General features: G+C 45.9%; 1 protein-coding gene across 2 annotated transcripts in view; it reads right to left on the reverse strand.

Moving 5' to 3' along the window:
• Positions 1 to 1,912: 1,912 nt before the first annotated feature.
• The window catches only part of SLC7A11 (solute carrier family 7 member 11), a 74,999-nt gene continuing 52,831 nt past the window's right edge, over positions 1,913 to 24,080 (reverse strand). For both annotated transcript variants that reach the window (XM_068154007.1, XM_068154006.1), the window contains 6 exons: positions 20,809 to 20,932; positions 19,504 to 19,607; positions 18,116 to 18,212; positions 13,699 to 13,848; positions 11,904 to 12,081; positions 1,913 to 4,111 (listed from right to left, as the gene is read on the reverse strand). In XM_068154007.1, the coding sequence (XP_068010108.1) occupies positions 4,044 to 4,111; positions 11,904 to 12,081; positions 13,699 to 13,848; positions 18,116 to 18,212; positions 19,504 to 19,607; positions 20,809 to 20,932 (721 nt within the window). In that variant the 3' untranslated portion in view covers positions 1,913 to 4,043. The remainder of the gene's footprint in view (positions 4,112 to 11,903; positions 12,082 to 13,698; positions 13,849 to 18,115; positions 18,213 to 19,503; positions 19,608 to 20,808; positions 20,933 to 24,080) is intronic.

Consider the following 24,080-nt stretch of genomic DNA (forward strand, 5'->3'; position numbering starts at 1 on the left):
TGTGCTAAAGCATCTTCGCTCTTCAGGCACAGCCAGAGGCCACAGCATCCCTGGGAAGGTGCTGCCTATCAGCACTACTGCTTCATGAACCCCACACCATCATGATAAAAAGCATCCTGAAAACTTTGCAGCTGCCAGTCAAATTGGACCCCTCAGTGCATTCTGTCTTGGACCAAAAATGTCCACCTCCAACAATGCAGAAAGGGCACAATACCCAGGAAAAGCTCTGTTGGGTAGCTGTGGTAGTGTTTCACACGACACACCCAACTCAGATTTTATCAGCTCACAGGCACCTCGTTAAAAAAATTCAATTCTCTCTCCCCCACCTTTGATTGCTGTGTATAATGCAGATTTACCTGCAGCAGCAGCAGTAAATTAGTAGAATAGAATTAACCAGGTTGGAAAAGACCTTTGAGATCGAGTCCAACCCATCATCCAACACTACCTAATCAACTAAACCACAGCACCAAGCACCCCATCCAGTCTCTTCCTAAACACCTCCAGTGATGGTGACTCCATCACATTTCAATGGCCAATCACTCTTTCTATGAAGAACTTCTTCCTAACATCCAGCCTAAACCTCCCCTGGTGCAGCTTGAGACTGTGTCCTCTTGTTCTGGTGCTGCTTGCCTGGGAGAAGAGACCAACCCCCTCCTGGCTACAAACTCCCTTCAGGTAGTTGTAGAGAGCAATAAGGTCTCCTCTGAGCCTCCTCTTCTCCAGGCTAAGCAACCCCAGCTCCCTCAGCCTCACCTCATAGGGCTTGTGCACCAAACCCCTTGCCAGCTTTGTTGTGCAAGTCTAGGTCCAGACAAGGCATGCATTGCTGGCGTAAGGAAAGAGGAGAGGGTCCTCTGGTTCCCATCCAAAAACTCCTCAAAAGCTGTGGCAGAGTCCTAGTCTGGGAGGGGACGGCAGGGACAGACCTGCAGCACTTAGCACTAGAGAAAATTTCAGCCACACTGTGTCCTTGCAGAGATGGGAGCAGGCTTCAGATATCAAAGCATGCCCCTTTGATAAAATAATGTATGCCTTAGGCCACATAGCAGTCCAGATCAGGAGGTGCAAAGATAGCTCAGCATCTTCACAGGCTTCAGATGGTGAACAACAGCTCAGCATCTCTATGAGGTGCTGTACTGAACCTTGTCAGTATTTGCTGCTGACATGAAAATGCTCATTTCTGTTGTCTTTGGTGACACTTCTGCCCTAGAAGAGCAGCAAAATCAGCGAAGATAAACAGCAGCACCCACCTAAACAAAAAGGAAGGACTGTTTCCACAGTCTAGGTGGTAAAAGGAAGCAAGGGAAGGAAGAAAAAAGACAAATCAAGGATAACTGAAGTTCCCTGCAGAAGTAGCTTCACTTGGTCAGGGACCATTGGCCCTAATAAGAAAAATTTGTTATGTGAAGTTTCTACTTCAGTCCAGCAAAATTTCCTTTATGACTCTGAGGAAAATACCTTTTAAAGAGGCTGGGGAAAGAAAAAAATAACTCAGAAGCTATAAAAAAAATTTTGTGACCTGTTTTTCCTCCCTTTGTGAAGATGTTCTTCACTTCCAGATGTAATAAAAGTCTTTAATGCTGACTTTTACAACACAGGGGGAACCCCATTTCAATATATTATGTTGTGATTGCATGTGCTAAAGAAACCAAAGCTGAAATTAGAACCTCTGTGTATTTTCAAGTAAAGAAATAAAGAGGAGTTTGGGGGTTGGATTTTTTTCCTTTCCCTCCTAAAACACAGAACTTCACAATCAATGAGTCATGAGGATTTCCTTGGGGCCAAATCAGCTCCTTACATGAAGGAAACCTGGCAAAACGTGGTCACTGAATCCAGCTTCAGAAACATTTCTGAACTTTAGCAGTCCACAATGGGAAAATAAAGCACCACTCAGTTCTATTTACAGAGCTCATTTATTTCTAGAAGTTAACACTGCCCACACTGACACTTTCAAGTAATGTGGCACAAGAGGAGTGGGAGGAAACAGTGCTGACAAACCTGGCGTCCCCACTAGCAGTGGTTAGGATGCCTTGCTTTGGACTGCCTCTGGTGGGATCCCATGCACATAACATCCATTAGCAAAGGAGTGTGGTAGGTGTGCTCCTGGAGGCTGTCAGGCAGTTGATTCTCAGCAGAGAGAGATGCAGTTGGTGTGCTCTGAAGATGCTCCGTGATGTCAAAGGCCAAACCTTGGTCAAACTGAGGTGGCCTCAAAAGCAGAACTGTGTCCCACATGCAAATTACACACACACACACACACTGTCGCTGTAACCACTCTCAAAATGTTTGCCTAGAGAAGTTTCAGAGAGCACTTCACTACTGTAAACAGAAAACACTGAAGGCAAAAACGTGCCAGAATGTTTTCTGTGCCTTACATTACTGCATGCCCACATAACCAGACACCCTCTTTTCCCTGCTTCTGTGAAATGCCACCATAGAAATATGAGAAAGAAAACCAAGTACAAATGGAAGACATTTTACAGGGCACCCTCCCAAGGGTGCTCTCTAGTCTGGATATATACAACACATACACAAGACAGTCTCCCTTTACTGTAGTGGTCTGGCTACTAGTTGTGCTTTCCTCCCAGTTCAGGAAGTTCAATGTTACTCAGTTCCATGAAAGCTTTCATGAAACATACAAAACAGCTCAAAAAAAAAAAGGTAGTGCATTCAATATTGAAGCATTATGTTCTTAACAGAGTGATAAAAAACCAAACAAACCTTAATCTTAAGGTTGAGTAGTCTTCGACTAACAATAGAAAACTCCATTTCTAAGCGTTAAAAAAATTCATTCTCTACAGCTACCTTTAAAAAGGGTAAAACTTCAGCTCCTGCTTGAGCCAAATCTCAGCTCAAACAGCGTCCTGAAGATGAAATGAGTTTGTTTTTATTAGTTTTGATGGCCTTTCTCTGCTTCTGCTGAGAGAGAAGCGGGAAGAAGGCATTGGCACAGCACCTGTTCCGCGGTGTCTCAAAGCCCAGTTAATTGGAGCGTGCTTGGATGAAAAGCCCTCAGCTTAGGTGCATATCCCACTCAAATCAACAAATCTGTTGTAGCTTGCCTTATATCTTATCCATAAAAAGCTACTGCATTTATTGCCCTGTCTATACAGTATTCCCACCAGTGACTATCATTCACTTCTGCCCACCAACAAGGACAGGAAACTGTAAAATCAGGTTGGCCTGACTGAAAACTGCAGGTCCCTATGCCTCCAGATAGAAAATACTCGGCAACAGAGGTCACATTCAAATGGTTTGACTCATCTGAAGGTGATCACTCAGTTGCTGTATTTCCTCTACATATGTACACAGAGAAACATTGGTAAAACAAGTCATCAGTTCCAGACTGGTAGCAACTTAAATGTCTATGAAATTAGTGACCGTGGGCTTCAAAATCTTCCTGCCCCACTGGTAGGGAGATTAATTCTCTGAAGGTGCTCCCTTCAGCTTCACTATAACAACTCTGGAATGAAGGCACTTTGAACTTGTCACCACAAAGATGTGGTGGAAACAGCTGGGCTTCTGTCTCGGCCTGCTGGTGCTCCCAGTGAGCCAAGAGAAGTCAAACTGAGCTGCCAAACGGAGTGTGACAGGAAGAGCATCAGTAACTGAAACTCAGCAGAGCTTTATCTCGCCCTTTCCCTGGCGAGAGTTGGGCTCTTCAGGGACAGCAAGCAGGGTACATTCTTCCCAGTACACCTGACTGCTACTTACACATTGCTGAAGCCTATTTTCAGTTGCAAGGCAACCACACTCCAAGTCTGAGGAAGCTATGGTTTGTTAAAAAGTGTGACACTGTAACAAAAGAAAGAGTGGAGAGAGAAGTTCCCTCCCAGCACAACGTCTCGCTTTCTACGCACCAACCAACTACATGAACAAAAAGTTTGCAACATCATAAAATACAGTTCTGGTAGCTTGACTTGCTCAGTATCCATCTGTGACTTGTTCCTCCAGTTTGTAGAACATCAGGGAGGGGAAAGGAATCTTCCCACCCTCTTCCTCAGGTTGAAATGAAACACCAAGCCAAAAGCTGCACGTGAAGATCATGATTTCTGGTCTTCCTCTGATGGGATGACTTCCAGGAGGATTTGCAGTGTTAGGGTTACCCTGTCTGCAAAGACAGAACATACACATGGGAAATTAGGGGCTGGGGGAAAGGAGAAGGCAGAAAGAGACAGGGAAATTACCTTAGCTCTTACAGAGCCTTCTGCACAGCTCACAGCAGCCATACGGGCCAGATGCATACATAACTTAAAAGGCCTGATTCAGTTTGGGGGTGGTGTGTGTGCTGCTGTTTTGTGGTTGCTGGGTCTTTTTAAGCTATGCTTTCTTAGCCTCTGATCCAAGGCCAGTCATGTACAATAGTAATGGAAGGGTGTGGAGGTATAAACTTGTTCCATAAAGCCCTGCATGCATTTAAAGGCTACCTTAAAGAATGACTGTTCTGCATGACTGCTTAGTTTTAAACCAAATTGCATTGCTGCAGTAACAGCTTGGAGGAGTTAAAACAAGTTAATTCATCCATGCCTGGGGGGAAAGAGGGGGGAAAGAGGGGAGAAGAGGGGAGAAGAGGGGGGGAAGAGGGGGGGAAGAGGGGGGAAAGAGGGGGGAAAGAGGGGGGAAAGAGGGGGGAAAGAGGGGGGAAAGAGGGGGGAAAGAGGGGGGGAAGAGGGGGGGAAGAGGGGGGGAAGAGGGGGGGAAGAGGGGGGGAAGAGGGGGGGAAGAGGGGGGAAGAGGGGGGGAAGAGGGGGGGAAGAGGGGGGAAGAGGGGGGAAGAGGAGGAAAGAGGGGGGAAAGAGGGGGGAAAGAGGGGGAAAGAGGGGGGAAAGAGGGGGGAAAGAGGGGGGAAAGAGGGGGGAAAGAGGGGGGAAAGAGGGGGGAAAGAAAGACTTTTGGGTGGGTTTTAGGTTAGTGATTGCTGAATGGCACAGCTAATTTACATACAGAACAGCAAAAGGCCATTCTCTCACTATTCCTTTAGCTTATCACTTTTTTTGTTTAGGAGCCCACTTGAAAGAAGCAGGAGTTGTTGTTAAAGTTCTGATTTGCCTTGTCTAGCACAACATGTCAGCATTTACACCAGTGTAAAGCCAGGAGGGTAAAACACTGCAACTCACAGAAGAGATGAACCGAAACAACTTCCCTGCTCTCCTGTCTAAGGCAGACTCGACCATCATTTGCTCTTCCCTCTGGAGGTCACCAGCTCAGTGCAAAGCCAGGTTGCCCTCAGACTATATACTGATGGGGTCAGAGAGGCTGACAGTCCACAGGGACTGCATTTTCCTCCCACCTCCCTCCCCTACCCGCAGCAGGGACTTCAGAGCCAGGCTGAGCATTGTCAGGGTGAAGGGCAGGATGAAAGCCAGCAGCAAGAAGCCAGCAGGGTTTTGCCCCTGCTGTCCCACCCCTTCTAGGTTTGAGGATGTGCAAAGGAAGAAGAAACAGAATTTCTGTCAAGCTGAGCTATGGTGCAACAGCTCTTGGAAAGGGGCATGGTAGCAGGGGGACAGCCTGGGCACCTTGAGAGCTGGCTGTGATTTCAAGATCCTGTTTAAGACCTCGCTCTCACTGTGGCAGGAGCCAGGGGCTGCCACTCTTCCATGCTCTTGCAGTAGTTTTGCTCTGTGTTGAGGTGCAGCCATGGAGGAGCAATTAGACATATTGGGGGCTGTTGGAGAATGGGCAATATAAATGCCACCAAAGGCAGTCAAAATGCACAGAAGAAAGATGTTCAGCCTTGGAGAGGATTTCTTGAGTAATCCATTCAAGGGTTGTGCTTTGAAATTCCTTTCATAAATATACTCATTTTCAGGCTGGATCTCTTATCCTGCTACTCATTCTGGCTGCTCAACATCCCTCCCTTGATTCCTACAAAACCTATTACCAATTTCCAGTCTAATCTCATGTGGGGTTCTACTCTGCTGTGGTGAGATCACAACTGCAGTATCCAGCTCTGGAGTGAGCACAAGACATGAACTCATAAAATCATAGAATCATAGAACTGTTAGGTTTGGAAGGGACTTCAAGAATCATCCAGTTCCAAAACCCCTGCCATGGGCAGGGACACCTCATACTAATGCAGGTTGCTTAGAGCCCCATCCAGCCTGGCCTTAAAAACCTCCAGGGATGAGGTTTCCACCACCTCCCTGGGAAACCTGTTCCCATGTCTCACTACTCCCATGGGGAAGAGCTTCATCCTAACATCCAATCTGAATCTACCCATTTCTAGTTTTGTTCCATTCCCCCCAGTCCTATCACTACCTGACATCCTAAAAAGAAATCTATTGGAGTGGATCCAGAGGAGGCTGCAGAAAGGGTCAGAGGGATGGAATCTCCCTTATGAGGCCAGTCTGAAAGAGTTAGGGTTGTTCAGTCTGGAAAAAAGAAGGCTCCAAGGAAACCTTATTGCAGCCTTTCAGTACCAAAAGAAGCCTACAAGAAAGGTGAGGACACATCTTTCAGCAAGATCTCTTGCAACAGGGCAAGGGAGATTTAGAGTAGATATAAGGAATAATTTTTTTCCCAATGATGGTGGTGAAACGCTGGAACTGTTTGCCCAGGTAGGTGGGAGAAGACCCATGCTTGGAAACATTCCAGGTCAGGTTGGATGGGGATCTGAGCAACCTGATTGTGTTGAAGATATCCCTGCTGACTGCAGGAGGATTGAACAGGATGACCACAAAATCACCAAGGTTGGAAGAGACCTCAAAGATCATCGAGTCCAACCTGTCACCACAGACCTCATGACTAAACCATGGCACCAAGTGCCACGTCCAATCCCCTCTTGAACACCTCCAGGGAGGGTGACTCCACCACCTCCCTGGGCAGCACATTCCAATGGCTAACAACTCTCCCAGTGAAGAACTTTCTCCTCACCTCCAGCCTAAACTTCCCCTAATGCAGCTTGAGACTGTGACCTCTTGTTCTGGTGCTGGTGGCCTGGAAAAAGAGACCAACCCCCACCTGGCTACAACCTCCCTTCAGGTAGTTGTAGACAGCAATAAGGTCTCCCCTGAGCCTCCTCTTCTCCAGGCTAAACAATCCCAGCTCCCTCAGCCTCCCCTCACAGGGCTGTGCTCAAGGCCTCTCCCCAGCCTTGTTGCCCTTCTCTGGACACATTCAAGCATCTCGATGTCCTTCCTAAACTGAGGGCCCCAGAACTGGACACAGGACTCAATGCTCTTTAAAGGTCACTTGCAACCCAAACCATTCTCTGATTCTGTGGTCTGTGTCTGCACCAGTGCTGTCCTTTACTTAAGCAGCCTGCATCCCACATGGGGTTTCTGAGCAGCAGTCATCTCTCATCTCCAAAGCATGCTGGGTAGCTAAAGAAGTCCACTTCCCCAACGAGGTGATTTTGCAAATGGGTAGAGAGCCCTGCACCACCCTGCTGATGCGCTGAGCCGTGCAGATGAAGCAGCCAGGGAATAGCATTGTTAGCACAGTGCTGTGCTCACACTAACAGGCTCCCACTCCTGCTGGGGGACTACATGAAATACTTTGTTGAAGTGTAAGTAGATTGGATCTAGCAGCACATTCTGCTTTGTCTAGAAAAATCAGTTCTCTTCCCACAGAAAGTTGCCCTGGCAAAAATCTGCCTCTTAAATAACAATCTCATCTTTTCCTCTCCTCCTTTACCTCATGTCTGGAGTGACTCTTTCATGCCTGTGTACACTTAATGCATACTGTTCCAAGGCCAGAATAGCAAGCTTGCAGCTGCCCAGTGGCTTCTCTTTACTCTATCTCATGGAGGTACCTTAAGTGAATTTATCCTCATTCAGTACCTTTGAAAAACGCTCTGGGGCTATGCAGTAGAGCTCCCCTAACACTCACAAAATGATGCCAGACTCCACACAGAAGGTTTATTGCTTCTGCTGTGAAGAAAGGAAAGGAAAAAACAAAACCCTATTTATTTAACAAGTAAATCTCTACTCTGCTCCACCTCCAAACTGTCAGCATCAGTTTGCCTTCCTTGCTGTTGTTATTTTGGGAATAATAATTGCAAGCAAACAAGCAGTCATGTCCACAGACTGGCAGCCACTGCTGTCCTCTGAGCCAGTACACTCTGTCCACCCATAGACATTACACAGGCACCAGACCTTCTTTTGAGGAGCAGAATTTTGTCTCATCTGAAAAGCTGGAAGATTCACCTTCATTGTTACAGCTGGCAGAAGAAAGCTGCACATCTAACCAGTCTACCTTAAAGAGATGATTTTGTTTTTCCCCCTCACCCAAGTAACACAGTTCAACACTGGCATCCTGTGGCCAGAGATTCGAGTAACTGAATTTCAAAACCTCTGAGGCTTCACTGAAAGTACCAAAAAAATCTTTCCTTAAGGGAAATTTTTCCTGGTCCCCTAAATGTCAAGGCTGAGAAATTATAAATAGACAACCCCCTCCCCCAGCTGTTTCACAGAATGTCCTTTTGCATTTGCCTGTTTTCATTTGCACTGGAGCAGGACACTGTAAGTAGTTTATAACTTTATGGATATAAAATCCATCTCCATTTAAAATTAATCATAATAATAATGTGCTCTGTAAATCCTTTCTCTCCTATTGTCTGTGGATTTCCCAGCATGAATTGAGAGGGAGAGTCACTGATCCTACAACAGATAAGATTACAGAATCACAGAATGCCAGGGCTTGGAAGAGACCTCTGGAGATCATCTAGTCCAATCCCCCCTGCCAGAGCAGGGGCACCCAGGGCAGCTCACATAGGAACACATCCAGGTAGGTTTTGAATGTCTCCAGAGAAGGAGACTCCACAACCTCTCTGGGCAGCCTGCTCCAGGACTCTGTGACCCTCACAGTGCAAATGGTTTACTTCTATTCAAGTGGCTGCTCCTCTGCTCCAGCTTGTACCCAGTGCCCCTTGTCCTGTCATGGGACATGGTTTAGTTGATTAGATGGTGTTGGGTGATAGGTTGGACCTGATGGTCTTCAAAGGTCTTTTCCAACCTGGTTCCTTCTCTTCTATTCTCTTCTCTCTTCTCCTCTCCTCTCCTCTCCTCTCCTCTCCTCTCCTCTCCTCTCCTCTCCTCTCCTCTCCTCTCCTCTCCTCTCCTCTCCTCTTCTCTTCTCTTCTCTTCTCTTCTCTTCTCTTCTCTTCTCTTCCCTTCCCTTCTCTTCTCTTCTCTTCCCTTCTCTTCTCTTCTCTCCTCTCTCTCCTCTTCTCTTCTCTCCTCTCTTCTCCTCTTCTCTCCTCTCCTCTCTCTCCTCTTCTCTTCTCTCCTCTCCTCTCTCTCCTCTTCTCTCCTCTCCTCTCTTCTCCTCTTCTCTCCTCTCTTCTCCTCTTCTCTTCTCTCCTCTCTTCTCCTCTTCTCTCCTCTCCTCTCTTCTCCTCTTCTCTTCTCTCCTCTCTTCTCTCCTCTCTTCTCCTCTTCTCTTCTCTCCTCTCTTCTCCTCTTCTCTCCTCTCTTCTCCTCTTCTCTCCTCTCTTCTCCTCTTCTCTCCTCTCTTCTCCTCTTCTCTCCTCTCTTCTCCTCTTCTCTCCTCTCTTCTCCTCTTCTCTCCTCTCTTCTCCCCTTCTCTCCTCTCTTCTCCCCCTCTCTTCTCTCCTCTCCTCTCTTCTCTCCTCTCCTCTCCTCTCCTCTCTTCTCCTCTCCCCTTCCCTTCTCTCTTCTCTTCCCTTCCCTTCCATCCTATCCTATCCCATCCCATTCCATCCCATCCTATCCTATCACCCATATTAACATAAAGAAAAATACCCAGGTAAGGGCTATAATGTGATAGCACAAACACAAACCCCCCATGGTATTACTGTGGGCAGCTCATTTGAAATCAACCCTTCCAAATGAAGCACAAAAGACAACAGGCATTTTTATTTCAGCACCTCTGCAAATAAATGATTTTTACTTGGCAACTTTTCATGGGCTGAGTTTTCCTTTTGCGAAAGAAAAGCCCTTTCTTTCCACAGTGCTTAATAAATTCCCCTGCATCCCTCAAATGTTTTGTCTGTGCTTTTGTTTCATGGGTTGAAAGTTACCTCTCTCTGGACACCTATCACGCTGAGTAACTCAAAAGACAAACTGGGGAGCTCTAATAAGTGACACTGATTTCTATCTGAAAATACTCCAAACAACCCTTCACCAACACATTTTGCATTGCAATAAATGCTTCAGAAAAGCTTCAGAAATGGCATAAAAAATATTTTTAGTGAATTTCAGGTGTGAAAGGCCACAGCAAAGTCACACAGAAGTTGTTTTTCATGAAGCATTGAAACAATTTTCATAGAGGTGTATCAGGCACAGTGTATCTTACTGTCTTTTTATGGGGAGCCACTGCCAAGGAGAAGAGAATGGAATGGAATGGAATGGAATGGAATGGAATGGAATGGAATGGAATGGAATGGAATGGAATGGAATGGAATGGAATGGAATGGAATGGAATGGACGAGGTTGGAAGAGACCTTTGAGATCACTGTGTCCAACCCATCATCCAACACCATCTAATCAACTAAACCATGGCACCAAGCACCCCATCCAGTCTCTTCCTAAACACCTCCACTGATGGTGACTCCACCACCTCACTGGGCAGCACATTCCAGTGGCCAATCTCTCTTTCTATGAAGAACTTCTTCCTAACATCCAGCCTAAAACTGCCCTGGCACAGCTTGAGACTGTGTCCTCTTCTTCTGGTGCTGGTTGCCTGGGAAAAGAGACCAATCCCCACCTGGCTACAACCTCCCTTCAGGTAGTTGTAGACAGCAATAAGGTCTCCCCTGAGCCTCCTCTTCTCCAGGCTAAGCAACCCCAGCTCCCTCAGCCTCTCCTCATAGGGCTGTGCTCCAAACCCCTCCCCAGCTTTGTTGCCCTTCTCTGGACACCTTCCAGCAACTCAACATTTTTCCTAAAGTGAGGGGCCCAGAACTGGACACAGGACTCAAGGTATGGCCTAACCAGTGCTGAGTACAGGGACAGAATGACCTCCCTGCTTCTGCTAGCCACACTGTTCCTGATACAGGCCAGGATGCCAAGCCTTCCTCAGCCTGTCCCATTCCAAACACTCCTCTGTGGTCCACAGACACATGGGAGCACCAAGCTCATCTTGTCATCATTAGTGTGATGTCTAACATGGGAGCTCCAAGCCCTTCCTGTCTTCACAATTGTGATGTTAGAGGGCTGGAACACCTCTGCTATGAGGACAGACCAAGAAAGTTGGAGCTGTTCAGCCTGGAAAAGAGGAGGCTCTGGTGATATCTAATTGTGGACTTCCAGTATCTGAAGGGGGCTACAAGAAAGCTGGGGAGGGACTTTTCAGAGTGCCAGGTACTGATGGGACTGGGGAGAGTGGAACAAAACTAGAAATGGGTAGATTCAGATGGGATGTTAGAAAGAAGCTCCTCACCATGAGGGTGGTGAGACACTGGAACAGGTTGCCCAGGCAGGTGGTGGAAGCCTCATCCCTGGAGGTTTTTAAGGCCAGGCTGGATGTGGCCCTGAGCAACCTGATGTAGTGTGAGGTGCCCCCAGCAAGGGGGTTGGAACTGAATGATCCTTGAGGTCCCTTCCAACCCTAACAATTCTATGATTCTATGTTTATGCTCTAAAGTAATTCTGGAAGTGTAATGCTGTCTCTGTTGACATAGGGCAACAGCCAGGGGAGGGATATGGGTGATTTAAAACAAATCAGATGGCTGTAGGGGAAGAAAGGGAGCAGGGGAATCCTGTCAATAAAGTCAATCACTAGCTGAAGAGCAGGCTTCCTGTACACATCCCTCATTAGGTAGCAGATGTTGATTGTAACCAGCACACCAGTGCTGTGGCATGCACTGAGAAGATACTTGCATTGTCACTCCCAGCTCAGAGAAGCTGAAAGGATCAATTGGAAGGACTTCACAGGATGGGGAGTCCTGAGAAATTCCCAGAGTCAGCATAAAGGAGAGGAGTCCCACAAGAACTTACCTAGGAGCTTTCTAAACCACTTTGGCTTCTTGTCCCATACAATAAAGAGGTAGTAAGCAGGAACTCCAGTCAAAGTTATTGCAAATCCAATCCCTGTATTCACTGGATCAGAGTAAAGTGACAGTGCAACCATGAAGAGGCAGGTGAAGGAAAACAATGCTGGGATAAAAAGAGGCACCTGAAATATAACCACACAAAGAGCTGTTACTTCACTTTGACCTTACTATTGAGGGCTTATGACACGTAATGCTCCATGAAATGCAAATTGGGCAAAGGCCAGCAGTACAGGATAGTGCTGGGGAAACGTGCATCTAGAACACACACCAAATGTCAGTGACTACAGAAACTGTGGAGTGCTGTGTGGTGAGCTCCACAGAACTCTTTTAATTACACACTAAAACACTATGGTGCTTTACATCCTTTAAAATATAAGGGCTGTAAATAAGCTACATTGCAAGGAGTCTTTCCTCTAATCCCCAAGTAAATAAGCAAGCAGCTCTCACTGCAGTAAAGATTTCCTCTTTGATAATTACCTATTAGAAAACATTTTAAAACACAACCAGGAGCTCAAGTCACCTTTTAAAACTATTAAGAACCTATTGATTTTCTTCCTAAGGTAAAAATCAAAATCTAGCAGGAAGGGAGCAAATTAAGCAGCAATTTGACTAGTGATAAAGATATTTGATAGGGTTATGTAGCTGATAGCTACTGAAGAAAGCACTTTCTTGCCTCTGTGGGTGATGACATTATCAGTGTCACTGTTGAAAGTACAATTAGAAACCCAACAACAATATCAAATTAATTCTCTCACATTTTGACCCCCACACCACCACAATCCCCACGTTAGCATCTCTCTGAAGGAAATGCCTGCAGGCATGGCTTGTGAGCTGCTCAGTGCAATGGAGAATTCCTTGGAGATTATTCTCTTCCTTTCATGCCTTGAAGCATTACTGCTCCTCTTTTGTGCACTGTCAAAGAATTCATCTCCTTCTTTCTTTCTTTAATCAAAGCAAAATAGGTTGTGCTGTTGACCTTCCTGCTTACAGATACACCCACAGCACACTCTTAGGTTTTTCCACAAAATAGGCTGCTTGGCAATACACAAACAGGGATTGAATCCTCCATTTCTTTCATGATGGACATTATCTTTCTGGATACACAATGGGACAACTTCCTCTGCAAGATGTTACTTACAGCAAGCAATAAGAATGGTAGAACCAAGGCCAAAACAGCTGCTGTTCGATGAGCCAGGCACAGTAATAGCAGTAACTTATTTGGACATTAAATTGGCACATTCCATACTAGAGAGGCACTGAAATTAACGTTTAATATTAATGCTTGACACAAATCCTGGTGGCAAAATTGTTCAGGCCTTTATCAAAGGAGTTATTAAATAGAGGGCTGGCCGAAAATCAAGTTGGCACACAAACCCCAATATCTGCAGTTTGCCTATACAGGACTCGAGGTATTTACACCCAATTTGCATCATGCTACCTCGAGCTGACAGGCAAAACTGAGTAAACACTCTCACTTTGGCATGGCAGCTTCCGTGGCTGGCCCCCAAGCCCCAGGGAATAGGCAGGGATTCTCTCTCAGGAGGAAACCCAGCCAGGGAAGGATGCAGAAAAACACAGGGAGACCCTTCAGTGCAAAAGATCATTCTCTATTTACCCTGGTTTCCTCAAAAAAATACCCCAAAGAGGCTAGCACTAGAAAATGTTCATTTTTACTGTCTGGCTACATGAGAGATAGAAGGGAGAAGGATTCATGCAAAACAGGAGAGAGCAGAGGTTACCTTGAAAGGACGAGGCATATCAGGACGTTTATATCTGAGATAAATCAACCCAGCAACCACCAGTCCAATAAAAAGCCACCTGGCAAAACTGAGGAAATTCAGGAGGCTGTAGAGATCCCCAGTGAATAACATTATCATTGTGAGAGGATGCTGCAAAAGAAATTCAGAGCATAAGAGGGGTTTAGTGGATTGATCTCTATTATTTTACAGCAGCAATGCCTACCCCCCCAGCCCCCAGAGACAAAGCAGCACAGCCTTTCACAGAAACATCTGAGGGCCACAGACTTCAGGTCTGCCTTTGGCATGCAGTCAGGTGTGTGACTGATACCTAGCTGTCCCCTGAGACCAAATTCAATCAATATAGGACAAATAGGTTAGCCTACTGCAGTTGTCCTCGCTCACCACTAAGGCAAATGATAAGAGCAGTTAAATTTTGGTCACATCTGATCACATGAAAGTGGAGGTTTCTAGGTGTGTAGTGGAAGGAAAAAAGGCTTCTAGTCCCCCAGGCTGCAACAGGAGGCCTCAGCAAAGAGGACATGGTCAGGAGTAGCTACACACCATGGGATGCCAGCTGGGCACACCAGGTTGATATCAGCTTGTATCTGCAGTTTGTCCTTCAGGCTTGCAGGTTGTAGACTTATCACACATCAGAAATGCAAACATTTCTTAGCAGAGAGAAGCATGTAGCTGTCACTCAGGTGGCTGCTGAACAGTAAGGAGGAGAAGGGACACTAGAATAAATACATTCCCTCATTAAAAAGCTGCTCTGAGCTACAAGGCTTCTGTGAGGCAGGTAAAGGCTTACACAGAAACCAGAGCGTTGCACCTTGGGTCAGATAATTAGCATAGGCTACAGGGATCTGTTTCAGGGTAGTCTCTGGACAAAAGCAGAATATCTGTTGCTTGGATCAAATCTGCCTGAGACACCCTGTGCTGGCACAGACACAGTCCTTGCAGATGGGGATGAAGGAATGAGTCAGCTTAACCACAGTCTTTATTGTTCAGAACAAGGGAAGGTCCTGGCAGCAACAGCCCCTCTAGGTTTACAAGGAGGCAACAGGTCAAATGAACTGCAGATGAAGTGAAACCCCAAGCTAAATGTTTGGGTAATGAAACCTAACTTGCGTTAGTTATCTAGGCCCACAGCCCCCCCCTTCTCCCTCTCCCTCTCCTTTTTATTTTGTTTGTTTTTAAAGCAGGGAAGGCAGCATGGATTTGAACCAGGAGGATCAATATTTCAAATATGGGTCTCTGGCTTCCAACCTCTAATGACTTACAAAGTGCATGGCTCTTTACACACAGATATTAAGCAAACTTCTTCTCTGTAAAGGTCAAAGGAAGTCTTATCAGTGAATTATAGCAGGCAAGATTTCTGCTATATAGACTCAGCCCCTAGGAAAGATGTTGAGTTGCTGGAAGGTATTCAGAGAAGGGCAACAAAGCTGGAGAGGGGTCTGGAGCACAGCCCTGTGAGGAGAGGCTGAGGGAGCTGGACTTGCTTAGTCTGGAGAAGAGGAGGCTGAGGGGAGACCTTATTGCTCTCTACAACTACCTGAAGGGAGGTTGCAGCCAGGTGGGGGTTGGTCTCTTCTCCCAGGCAACCAGCATCTGAACAAGAGCACACAATCTCAAGCTGCACCAGGGGAGGTTTAGGCTGGGTGTTAGGAAGAAGTTCTTCACAGAAAGCGTGATTTGCCACTGGAATGGCTGCCTGGGGAGGTGGTGGAGTCACCATCACTGGAGGTGTTTAGGAAGAGACTTGATGGGGTGCTTGGTGCCATGGTTTAGTTGATCAGATGGTGTTGGATGATAGGTTGGACTCAATGGTCTCAAAAGGTCTCTTCCAACCTGGTCTATTCCATTCTACCCCTATTCTAAAAGTTTAAAATGGCAGTTCTAACCATGGCAATGCAAGAAAGGGCATGAACAGTGAAGGAGAGCTATCAAGAAAACTAAATCAAGTAGGATTACAATCAAATTGCATAGTTTCTTGGAGCTCTTGCACAAGCACCTATCAACTACCAGGACAGGCACACAGAGGCATAAACACAGTTTTTTAATTCCTAAAATTGCTTTTATATTTAAGAAGTCTCCAACACTGCCCATGTTCATTTTCTCACTTTCTCCTCAAGAGCTCTTTCATTTCTTACAGTCTGCAGACCTTTGGGGGAGAAATCGGATAGGGAAATGCTAAAACACAGACTTATCGACAAAGAATTTATCCTGCAGCTGCTCTAGTTGCAATAAGGTAAGGGGGGGGAAAATGACACTCCTTGAAGGAAAGCCTTCTTTCTGACTTTTTCAAAGGAAATCAATGCACTCATGTAACAGGATCAGATGCAATGGCAGAAAACACCTTCCAGGGGAAAAAGAGAATTATCTATCACTAGGTTTTGTGTGTTTCACTCTGCAGGAAACAGCCAGTGCAACTCACCCAAAAGGTGTCACTGCTTTAGGCCAGAGGAATGAAATGCAAAGCAAATAATTATGTAAAATCACAGAATCACCAAGGTTGGAAGAGACCTCAAAGATCATCAAGTCCAACCTGTCACCACAGACCTCATGATGAAAACATGGCACCAAGTGCTACATCCAATCCCCTCTTGAACACCTCCAGGGATGGGGACTCCACCACCTCCCTGGGCAGCACATTCCAATGGCTAACAACTCTCTCTGGGAAGAACTTTCTCCCCACCTCAAGCCTAAACTTCCCCTGAATGTCATCAGAATTTTTCATTGCAATCACATTGCCTAACTTCTGACATTTGGAAGCCTGTGGTTGTATGCACACATATGGACAGATGGGAAGAGTCCAACATGATGGCATTCAACAAGTCCACGTGCCAGGTGCTGCACTTTGGCCACAACAACCCCATGCAGACCTACAGGGTGGGGTCAGAGTGGCTGGAGAGCAGCCAGGCAGAAAGGAACCTGGGGGTACTGGTTGACAGCAGCTGAACACGAGCCAGCAGTGTGCCCAGGTGGCCAAGAAAGCCAATGGCATCCTGGCCTGGATCAGAAATAGTGTAGCCAGCAGGAGCAGGGAGGTCATTGTGCCCCTGTGTTCCGCACTGATTAGGCCACACCTTGAGTCCTGTGTCCAGTTCTGGGCTTCTCAATTTAAGAAGGACATTGAGACTCTTGAACATGTCCAGAGAAGGGCAACAAGGCTGGGGAGAGGCCTTGAGCACAGTCTTGTGAGGAGAGGCTGAGGGAGCTGGGGTTGTTTAGCCTGGAGAAGAGGAGGCTCAAGGGAGACCTTATTGCTCTCTACAACTATCTGAAGGGAGGTTGTAGGCAGGTCGAGGTTGGTCTCTTCTCCCAGGTAGCCAGCACCAGAACAAGAGGACACAGTTTCAAATTGCACCAGGGGAAGTTTAGTCTGGAGGTGAGAAGAAAGTTCTTCACAGAGAGAGTTGTTGGCCATTGGAATGTGCTGCCCGGGGAGGTTGTGGAGTCCCTATCCCTGGAGGTGTTCAAGAGGGGATTGGACGTGGCACTTGGTGCCATGGTTTTGCAGTCATGAGGCGTTGGATGACAGGTTGGACTTGATGATCCCTGAGGTCTTTTCCAATCTTATTGATTCTATGATTCTGTGATTATGAAAGCTTCAAGGTAACTGAAAATCCTCCTGGTGCTCTGCAAGCTGAGGTTTCAGGTCAGTATTTTGACATTTTGTCCTAATGTTTTACCACACAAATTAGCCTGCAATGCAAACACACGGCCAACATTGAGCTCTGCAGCTATTTTACAAGCCAGTAATAGAATTTCCATTATAATACTGGTGGTTTTCCTTAGACAGTTCACAGACTGTTGCTCAGGCACACATCCTCTCATTTTTTAATCACCGCTACACTGCACTTCTGAGGGCTCCCCTTCCATTATCTTAGTGCATAATTGTTTGCATTTTTCACTATAAGGTAGTATGTAATGAGCCTTTAGGGTGCTCCCAGATGCTGGTGTTTAGCTGCACTTCCAGTTAAATGAATCCCTTTTTGTGTGTGTTTGTTTAACTGGAATTTGTTTCTCTGAAAGGGAACCAGCCCAGTGTTTGTTTAACTGGAATTTGTTTCTCCGAAAGGGAACCAGCTCAGTGTTTGTCTAACTGGAATTTGTTGCTCTGAAAGGGGACTAGCTCATCCCTACCAGGTCCTTAGAAACAAAGGGCACAAAGACATGAATGAGGTTGCAGTGATAGGCAGCAAAGTGCTACCAACAAGACAGCAAGGAGGAGATGATGGAATGAGAACAGCTCTCAAATCTCATTCCTGTCTTTGCTGTCCTCTGCCCTGCCCAAAAGCCCACATACACATTAATAAACAAGACTCAAGCAGTGCCCAAATTCTGTTCAAATCCTCCAGAGCAAGCCTGTAATATGAATTCTTGTGCAGGAACATTTGTTTGTATGATTTACCAAAACAATGACAGCTGGCAGAGGAGTGTGCTTGCGGACATGAATCATGGAGAGAATTTCCGGAAGGTGACCCTCGCGGGATGCGACGAAGAACATCCTGGTGGGAAATAAATGTGGACAGACTTTATATGTGCTCATTACTGGGACTAGGCAAAGCAGCTCATGAAAGTCACAGAGCACAGCAACACTTCTTAGGCTTCTTTGAGGTGTTCTGAACAAAAAGACTAGCAGGAGAAGCCCGTACACAGAAATCAAAGTCATCTCTGAAGGTGTCCCCTCCTTACCTTACACTATGATTAGTGTTTGGAATTAGTTCATGTTTTCCCTCCAGTTTCCCTCCTTCACATGAAACCAAGCAGCCATTAATTAAGTGCTGTGCTCAGAGGGATCCATTTCCAAACCATTCAAAGAGGTCACTTCCAACCTGGTTTATTCTATTCTATGCTATTCTATTCTGCTCTATGCTACCCTATTCTATCCTATTCTATTCTGCTCTATGCTACCCTATTCTATGCTATTCTATTCTGCTCTATGCTACCCTATTCTATGCTATCCTACCCTATTCTATGCTATTCTATTCTGCTCTATGCTACCCTATTCTATGCTATCCTACCCTATTCTATGCTATTCTATTCTGCTCTATGATACCCTATTCTATGCTATTCTATTCTGCTCTATGCTACCCTATTCTGTGCTATTCTATTCTGCTCTATGCTACCCTATTCTATGCTATCCTACCCTATTCTATCCTATTCTATTCTGCTCTATGCTACCCTATTCTGTGCTATTCTATTCTGCTCTATGCTACCCTATTCTATGCTATCCTACCCTATTCTACCCTATTCTATTCTGCTCTATGCTACCCTATTCTGTGCTATTCTATTCTGCTCTATGCTACCCTATTCTATGCTATCCTACCCTATTCTATCCTATTCTATTCTGCTCTATGCTACCCTATTCTGTGCTATTCTATTCTGCTCTATGCTACCCTATTCTATGCTATCCTACCCTATTCTACCCTATTCTATTCTGCTCTATCCTACCCTATTCTACCCTATTCTATTCTGCTCTATGCTACCCTATTCTATGCTATCCTACCCTATTCTATCCTATCCTATTTTACCCTACCCTACCCTACCCTATTCTATTATATTCCATTCCATTCCACTCCATTCCATTCCACTCCATTCCATTCCAAAGGATTTTAACAACAAGATACTAAACTCAGCAGGAACAAAGTGAGAAAGAGCCCTACACCTGGTAAACACTGCAGTCATTTTTCATTTCCTGTTCGAGGAATGAATCCTACTCTACCCTGCCCCTTACTTCCTTACCTTCAGTGTATATCTCCATGCCCTTTAAACCCCACTAATAGCAGCAACGCTCACCTGGAGACTGCAAAGATGCCACCATTCATAGATCCAAAGCAGGAGAGGGCGACAAACACTGGTACAGCTAAAGAGAAGTTTCCCATGAGTCGTTCAGCAAAGGTCTGTTAGAGGAAAGAAAAACATACAGTGATCTTATTTTTCATAAAACATGAAAGTTGTTGTGCTCTATCAACAATTTTTTTCATAACTAAGGTAAGTTTTATTTAGATTCCTTGTCTCCATCCTTCGCTGAACATTGTGCTGTGCATTCATTACCTCTCCTCTTGGGCAGATGAGATCTCCCACCCCTACTCCTGGCTATATGTGGCAGATCATCACCTGAGGCAAGGTAGAAGCAGGCCCTGATTTATGTCAGTTCAGACCATTATGACTCCATGAAAGATGATCCTGCCTGCATGGGTCAAGGTTCCATCTGCATAATTAATATCATTTTTCTGCAGCCTTCATTTCACTTAGCTGATGCTCCCCAGTACTAGAGTCCACCCATCCACACTTTGTTGTACTAAGCCTAAATTGGAGTTTGGGGCACCCCAGGAGACATGTACAATTTCCTTTAGGTCTGCAAAATGTTTTGTTTCTAAAGCTGCCATTAGCTACAGAATTTGGTCATTTTTTTAAATGCCACATCCACTGAAACAGCCACAGGCAATGTCACTACTGGAAAGTAAATGGAAATTTTTATTTCCTCATTATGAGTCAGGTACCAGAAATATAAAAATCAGTGTCATCACCACAATTCAGCAAGAACAATCAAAGCAGTATTTCCAAGCCAGGTTGCCTTGCAGCCTCCTTCCCAAATGAACTCCAGCGTTCACAGCAACTCCCTTCCTAAGCACTCAGGATGCACATTATGCAGAGCATTACAGCTTCATGCTATCCAAAAGACAAAAATCAGTTGAGAGCCCCCACTTCCACCTGTGTCTGTGTCTCCTGCTCCCCAGGAGCTCAGCCTCCAGTTTAGCAGAGAATTCCTCGGGCATGTACTTGGCTGTAAAACTCAAGTCCTATTGACTTTGTAATATCAGGTAAATAAATACAGTCTAACATTACATTACCAGTGCTGTCGATGGCCTCAAGTGCAATCCCATTCATCAGTCAAAAAAAAACCCCCAGACTGAGTTCACTGGGATGCTAATGCACAGTGTAAAACAGGAGCCATAGCAAGCCTGACTGGAGGTGCGCCCCCCCAAACCCCTCCACCACCCCTGCCGCCTCCCCAGTTTTGTCCCCTGCAAATAACAATATGTCAACAGACACAACTGCAGCAGGGACATAGCTTGGTGTTTTTCTTCTGCAACTTACCACTGCTACAGCTTTTGAAAGCAGCAATTCCCCAGCACTGATTGTAGTGAAATAAGCCACGTTTGTTAACACATAGCCAACTGTGACGATAATCATTGAAATGCATATTGCGAGGGGTATGTTTCTGAAATACACAAGGTAGCTCATTATTTTGCAATCTGGTTGCTAGTCCCCTGAACATGAAACAAACAACATGAGAAGCAGCCACTAATGATGGTGAATGCACATTTGGTGAGCCCAAAAATATCGCTGTTAGAAACTACCAGTGGGGGAAAGAAAAAGGAATAAACACAGCTCAACAAGAACCATCTCGATAAAACAGATAGGTTTATAATGAAGAGGCAAGGAACCAGTTGAAGGAGGAGTCCTCTGGGGACACCAAGAGGTTGTAGTCCTCATGCTTCCCCTACAAGTCCTGTATAAGCTTCCCACACAAAAAAAGCATGGCCCGCCTGAGCTGCCTACTGATATTGATTTTCAAGCTGAGCCCAACGGGAAGCCCAAGGAAGATCCATTATTTTCTGGTATTTTTCCTCAAGCACAGGGGGGTCAGAATTAAAAGATCCTCTTCACTGCTACTCCCTATTTGTCAGAGAAATCCTTGACATTGCTATGTCTGTGTAGAGCTGAAAGAAGCCTCTGAAGTGAAACAGTATCACGTCTTGCACTCCTAAGAAGCCACCTGCCGTTAACCCAGATGCACAGCTACCTGTGTAAGAGGATCTGACCACAGTACAGCATCAAATCTAAGAAGTCACAATCACACAGTAGCACAGTACATTAGAGGTTGGAGGGACATCCAGAGATCAATAGAGTCATAGATCACCGGGTCCGACCCCCCTGTCAAAGCAGGGTCACTTAGGTCTGCACAGGAACTCGTCCATGTGGGTTCTGAAAGTCTTCAGAGAAGGAAACTCCACAATTTCTCTGGGCAGCCTGTTCCTGTGCTCCATCACCCTCACAGCAGAGAAGTTTCTCCTCATGTTGAGGTGAAATCTTCTATGTTCAAGCTTGTACCTGTTCTTTCTTGTCTTATTATTGCACACCACTGAAAAGAAATTGGGCCCCTCCACTTGACACCCACCCCTCAGATATTTATACACATTGATGAGAATTATCAGGGTTGGAAGGGACCTCAAGGATCATCCAGTTCCAACCCCCCTGCTATGGACAGGGACCCCTCACATTACATCAGATTGCTCAGGGCCACATGCAGCCTGGACTTATAAACCTCCAGGGATGAGGCTTCTGCCACCTTCCTGGGCAACCTGTTCCAATGTCTCACCACTCTCATGGTGAGGAATTTCTTCCTAACATCCAATCTGAATCTACCCATTTCTAGTTTTGTTCCATTCCCCCTAGTCCCATCATTACCTAACACCCCTCCCCAGCTTTCTTGCAGGCACCATTCAGATTCTGGAAGGCTACAATAAGGTCTCTCCTCAGATCCCCTCTCATTAACCCATTGCTACCTTGTGCAAGTAAAGAAGCTGGCAGGAGGGCAGCCAGTCAGCTTGTAAGATGTGCTTGTTGATGGAGAAGGCAACAGCAAAGACCAGAACAAACAGCCCAGAATACAAGGGTTGTGCTGCTGTCAGAACCACTAATTTACTGGCTGAGGTAATCCTGCAGAAGTGTGTGTTGATAATTCATGTACAACAAATTGGTTTGCAGGTCAGTTGCCAGATTATTTTGCAACCAGTTTGGTTAAGCCTCTTACCTGACCTGGGTGTAAACAAAATCGAATCTGCATCTTTTATTCAAGGTCAGAATATATAGTTTCAAAGCCTCTCAGAATGGAGACCTTAATTAAATCTTCTGCATCACAGATGAATGCTTCAGCCACTAAGCTATTGGATAAATCTGCACTTACTCCAGCCTTAAAAAAAAGCTGTTTCCAGTCAAAGATAGGAAATGTGAACTATTTTCACATACACCATTTGAGTGACTGAAAGCACACTGTTAAACTTAACAAGTCTTTGCTCATTGTAACTCCCACCAAACACCTGCCTGCTGTACTTGCTTCTGATTTATATCCAGATCCAATTTCCTCTAAAACAAAATGACAATTAAAAGCTAAGGGGCAAAACCCCCAAAATCCTGCTTCCAGAGAGGACCATTTTCTTAGCACTGCAGGTCTTGCCCTTCAGAGAACCACAGAATGGTAGGGGTGGGAATGGACCTCTGGAGATCATCTAGTCCAATCCCCACGTGAGAGCAGAATCACCTAGCTCAGGTTGCACAGGACAGCACCCAGGCAGGTTTTGAAAGTCTCCAGAGAAGGATTATCCACAAGCACTCCGGGCAGCCTGTTCCACTGCTCTGGCACTCTCAGAGTAGAGAAGTTTTTCCTTAAGCTCAAGTGAAACTTCTGTTCTACTCTGTGCTCATTGCCCTGTGTCTGACCACCACCAAAAAGAGCTCAGCCTCATCCTCATGACCTCCACACTTCAGGTACTTAAATGCATTGATAAGATCCCCTCACAGTCTTCCCTTTCCCAGGCTAAACACCCCCAGGTCTTTCAGCCTCTCCTCATGTAAGAAAGATGCTCCAGTGCCCTCATAATTTTTGTGGCCTTGTTATGCTGCAGAGCACTATGCCCCTTGGATAGTAATACCAAGAACAAAAGAAAAGCTCAAGAGAAGAATAAACCCTCCCAAAACAAGGCAGAACTAGTCAGCAAGCACTACTCATTAAAAAGCCTGCAGATCATAACTCATGCCTGGAGCAGCACAAGGGATACTGTGACTTCTAAGCTCCCGAGTCCTCGGCTTCTGAATGAAACAAGCACTCAGGTTGCATCTTGATCCGTCTCCTGGCAGAGCCAGACCTTCAGAGGACTGTTGCACACTGGCACACAGCCCCTCTGAGTGCTGCTTATTAGCCACTGCTTCTGGTGAGAGATTTAGACAGAACTGAAAGGCAAGTCTGTCCTCATAGGAGAGGTGCTCCAGCCCTCTGATCATCCTCGTGGCCCTTCTCTGGACACGTTCCAGCACATCCACATCCCTCTTGTAATAGGGCCTCCAGAACTGGACGCAGTACTCCAGGTGGGGTGTCACCAGAGCTGAGTAGAGGGGGAGAATCACCTCCCTCGACCTGCTGGCCACACTTCTCTTGATGCAGCCCAGGATCTGGTTGGCTTTCCGGGCTGCAAGTGCACATTGAGAGCTCATATTGAGCTTCTCATCCACCAGCACCCCCAAGTCTCTCTCCTCAGGGCTGCTTTCCAGCCAGTCCCTGCCCAGCCTGGATTTGTGCCTGGGATTGC

This window comes from Melanerpes formicivorus, unplaced genomic scaffold (genome assembly GCF_026170545.1).
Source record: "Melanerpes formicivorus ecotype bairdi unplaced genomic scaffold, bMelFor1.0.p_v2 SCAF_27, whole genome shotgun sequence".
In the NCBI taxonomy this organism is placed as follows: domain Eukaryota; kingdom Metazoa; phylum Chordata; class Aves; order Piciformes; family Picidae; genus Melanerpes; species Melanerpes formicivorus.